General features: G+C 42.1%; 1 protein-coding gene across 1 annotated transcript; it reads right to left on the reverse strand.

The window, feature by feature from the left end:
• Positions 1–546: 546 nt before the first annotated feature.
• On the reverse strand, positions 547–1,843 carry nanos1 (nanos homolog 1). Its single transcript, XM_080035669.1, has one exon. It carries the CDS (start codon positions 1,727–1,729, stop codon positions 1,052–1,054), a length of 678 nt encoding a protein of 225 aa, XP_079891795.1. The 5' UTR covers positions 1,730–1,843; the 3' UTR covers positions 547–1,051.
• Between the last annotated feature and the right edge of the window lie 2,549 nt (positions 1,844–4,392).

A 4,392-nucleotide genomic window follows, 5' to 3' on the forward strand; every position in this document is an offset into this window, starting at 1 on the left:
GTAAACAAAACTGTCAAAAATGTGCAGTCCTGCATGAGACACTTTCAATCATACATTCACAACATTTTTGCATCTTTTTTTGGATTCTCCTGAAAAGAAATAATGGGATAACCTGTTCTTTACTAACATTCATTTGCTCTTTTTTAAACCCAGGTAAACTCACTCCACTAGATATGCCAGAGCCGACCTGCCCATGAGACTATCTGATGAATACATTTGTCAGGGCAAAACAAAACAAAAAAAAGGACACCATGGAGAGAGATAAAGAAAGACCTGACAGAGAAAAGAAATCCAGTGTGTCGCCCTCATTTGGGAATGTAAACATAGAAAATGTAGGCTAGCATATCTCATTCCTGACTGCTTGTGAAGTCAGAGACTGTTCTCATCACATAGGAAACGAGGTTTGGCTTGGCAACAATTGATTATAATGTTCCCCGGAGAATGTGAGCTCTAAACAGAGGCCACATTGTCGTTTTTTTTTCTTCCTGCCCCGCAGATTGAATGTCAACTTTTGGAGCAAGTTGGAAAATATGTTGTGGAGTTTTTAGGCAGGCAGATGGGATTAAAGAGTTCCTCCTCCAGTCAGGCGCACACCAGTACTCATCAATGACACATTCTTGAGCTTCTTTAATGGCAAACATAACTTTGGTTTTCTAAGACGAGAAAGAAAAATCTTAGCAAGCTTAGCTCGCTGTACAAAAATACTTGGTAGAAATATGACATTCATCCCCTTTTGCCAAAGTCAGTGTGTTTCCCTACATGACTAAAATACTTCTCTTAGATGTATTCACACTTTTGTGATTATTGATACATGTATTTATATGCACACGCTCAAATGACTACAAACTAGCATGAAAAATAAATCCAATGTATAAGGCATAAAATGATTCTATGTGGATAAGAGAACTATAAAAATATAAGAGATCTTAGAGAGAAAATAAAAGATAAAATCATTATGTTTATGAAACTGGGATAAAGGCTAGAGCCGAAATCAAAACAGTCATCTGGAAATTGTTCAGTGCAATTCAATTACTTTTAAAGTCGTGTCTGTTTAGAATATTTTCATCCTCTTACCACCCACAGCCCTCCCTCCCTTTAATGGTCGCTGGGATGGCTGGTCTTTTGACAGTGGACAGTATTTTATTGTGTGGGCATTGTCCCCATTGGCACTGCAAAGGGGGCAGGTGTAAGCCCTCAGTATCGGGCACACGACCCTGCCGTCCGGAGTCTTCAGAACGTGGGAGCCGTACACCTCCTCGGGCGCTCCGTTATTTCGGCAGAAGACGCAGATTTTGGGCTCCTGTTTGCTCCTGGAAGCGGGTTTGCGCATCTTCCTCTCCATGCCGAACAGATCGAACCCCGCGAAGCTCCCACCGAAGCCCACCTCCCGCTCCGGCTGCATGCCCAGCTGATTCTGGAAGGGGCTCAGTATCGAGAAACGCTCCTTCAAGTCCAGGATGGAGGCAGGCGGGGGGCTCCCGGACGGGCAGCAGCAGTCCATGTGTCCGCTCTCTCCAACGCCACCAGCGATTACGCACGGACACGCCGGGGAATCGTCCAAGCCCAGAGTCGCTTTCAGGGACTCGGTGATGGAGTTCGGGTTCTGGGGCATGCCGAGCCTGTTATTCTTCGTTACCAATGTCGTCAGCCCCAGATAGTCGTTCCAGAAATTAAAAGTATAGTCGTATGGGTTGCGCGCATTCAAATAGTTGTGATTGAGAAAATCCATGATGGCCACTTCTGGTTGTTTGCTTGCGGTTAAAAGGAGGAAACAACCAGAGTAATCCGTAAAGTCTTTGTAGCCAGAGTTCGTCTCTAGGAATGGTTGATGCACAGCGATGTGGTCTCCAGTGTTCCTGTTGTGTTTGAGCGTGCTGCTAACAGGCTTTCTGGTTATAAGGACCAGGAGGGCGGGGCGCTCTCCCTTCAAAACCAAGTTTCTGATCAGGTTGAAAGCAGGCTCCCTTTCTTCAAAGCCACATTCAGACAGACTTGTTTTCTTGTGGGCAGGCGCTTTGTCGACATCAATCATCCTTCTGCCGTTTAGGGATTCGGCCATTTTCGTGAAAAGAAAGTAGTTAATAGTTAATGATTTTGGGAAAGTGCGCAGAGCAATTGTTTTGTTTTTTTCGCACATAGCCTTACTGTAGTTAATTACATATTTCAGTGCGACTACCAATCAACTGGAGCAGAATAGTCATGGCTCTTTGTCCCGCCTTGGTAGTGAAACAAGAAAATAATTCTGTGAATCTGTCGTTCATCATTATGCGTGAGTAGGCCTACCATCAACAACACAGGCGTCCACACACCTTAACCCCTTGTGTACCAGGAGGCGAAGGCTCTTTGTTGTTCCAGGCATCAGCCAGCCTATCACTGTCCTGGGAGAAATAGGCTACTCTGTGCTGCTTCATCCTAATATGTTAAAATTGAATCGGTATGAGACAGACCTATTAACAAAACCCTCATGTTTCCTCATGCTGAGGGTTTACGGGACAAAGTAATCTGCACAGGATGATTTTCAATTCCAATGAATAAAACTTAGATCATTTTTGCTACATTTCTTTCTTCATAACAGCCTATTGTGCCTGCTGACATTTAGAATGTGGATTATATACTATTTTTTGTATTTGCTGTTGCAAAGTTTGATTTGGATGTAGAACATAGCATCTGCAGACCCCCCCCCCTAATCAGTTGAGATTACTTCCATAATTGTAATCTTTAGAGGTCAACAAACCCTTTAGGATGTCTCTAGTGCATCTCACTCTCATGTTTAAACATCACATGTTGTCCAGGCAAACACTGCATCAGTCCATGCAATCATGAGGTAAACAAAACATGCAGGACAGTTTATCAATAGGGGGCAGCATAGTGCAATCACAGGACTGTTCATCTAAACTAAAAGACTCATCCCTTCCTTCTGTCCTCCCCCCTGCATGAATGAGACAGCCAAACAAAACCTTTAGTAATGATGGCAACTGGCTGGTAGAGGAGAGTCAGCCATGATGTTCCACTAGCCAGATGCGATTAATATATCATGATTCCATCAAGTCAACAAAGGTCATGTGGAGAAAGAAGCTCACAACAACCATATTGCTGTCCCTATAAAAACAACATTTTCATAGAGACTATTTATTTGTTAGAAAGGAGTTCCATAGAAAACTGAACAAAGATAGGTATGTGGATTATTGACAGTTACAAGAACATCAAGTGGAACTTGCTGAAGAGTTTTTTTTTCAAATGTATTTTATGAAATACAAAAGAAGAAAAGGAGTAATTTGGCAGATGAGTCTTTTCTAAGTATTGTATGAAAGGCTGTGAAATGGAGTCATATTTGTCATTGTGGACGTTCCTCAAAAATATAGTTCATTCAACAATTTAGGTCGATCTTGCCTGAGAGTTGCACCTTAAGAAACAGTGTTTGCTCTTCCATAATAGTAAACAGACACATATTTTGCGGTTAGGTTTAGTTTTTTTTTTAAAGTTCCTACTGTAGTTTTGCCTTCAGCTATGGCTTTACTTGAAAGCTCTAAGCGGTCTCTTTAGGTATGAAAACAGTTTTTCATTTGAAATACCAACAATAGCATACGTGGCGTTTCACAGTCAGCCAGGTGCCATGGACCGATATGGCTTCCAAAGGGTTACTTTCAGCACTCAAAACCCCTTAATACAAAGACTGTTGGGGTTTTTCTTGTCTTTAGTTATGTGAAGATATGTGTAAAGCTCATTGCATGATACTGAAACTGCTGCTCCTACACCATTTGTTTTCATTATAAACGACCCAGTAAGAGTCTATATGTACTGTACAATATATAATACTGCCTCTTCAATGTGAGCACATCGACTCTATATCAATAACTGAAATGTTCCAGATTCTGATTCTTGAGGTAAAATCCAGAGGGAATGAAGCAGCTTCCTAAACAGTCTGCTCATTGCGAGCCTCTGATCTTGTGATGAAGTGGGCAGCCGAGGAATGTGGAAGCGGCCCTCTAGAAACAACGATAACACGAGTGACTGGTGTTCTAATTAAAACTTCCAGGGGGAGTCTGCAAGAACTCACTGACTTGGAAGGTTCACATCTATTTTTAAGGGATCTCATAAGAATGCAAAACCTTAGGAGACAGTGATAAAAGCTGCACAAAAGCACGGTTCAATGAGTTCCAATGGTTTAAAGCCCATTTCTCTCTGTTCTGTGTGTTCAGCAAGTTAGTTTGAAATAGCATTGACTGCTCATTGGATTTTCACTCCAGAGCCCCCATTCAGCTGGTGCGAAATATGAATTTTATGATGAAGCATAAATAATGGATGTAATCGCCAATCTCTTTTTTGCAAGCCAGGGCAGATTGTATGAGCAGATTCCTGTGTTGCTGCAGTGCAACTGAAATATGTATGGCC

This window comes from Ammodytes marinus, assembly GCF_949987685.1.
Source record: "Ammodytes marinus genome assembly, chromosome: 10".
In the NCBI taxonomy this organism is placed as follows: Eukaryota; Metazoa; Chordata; class Actinopteri; order Uranoscopiformes; family Ammodytidae; genus Ammodytes; species Ammodytes marinus.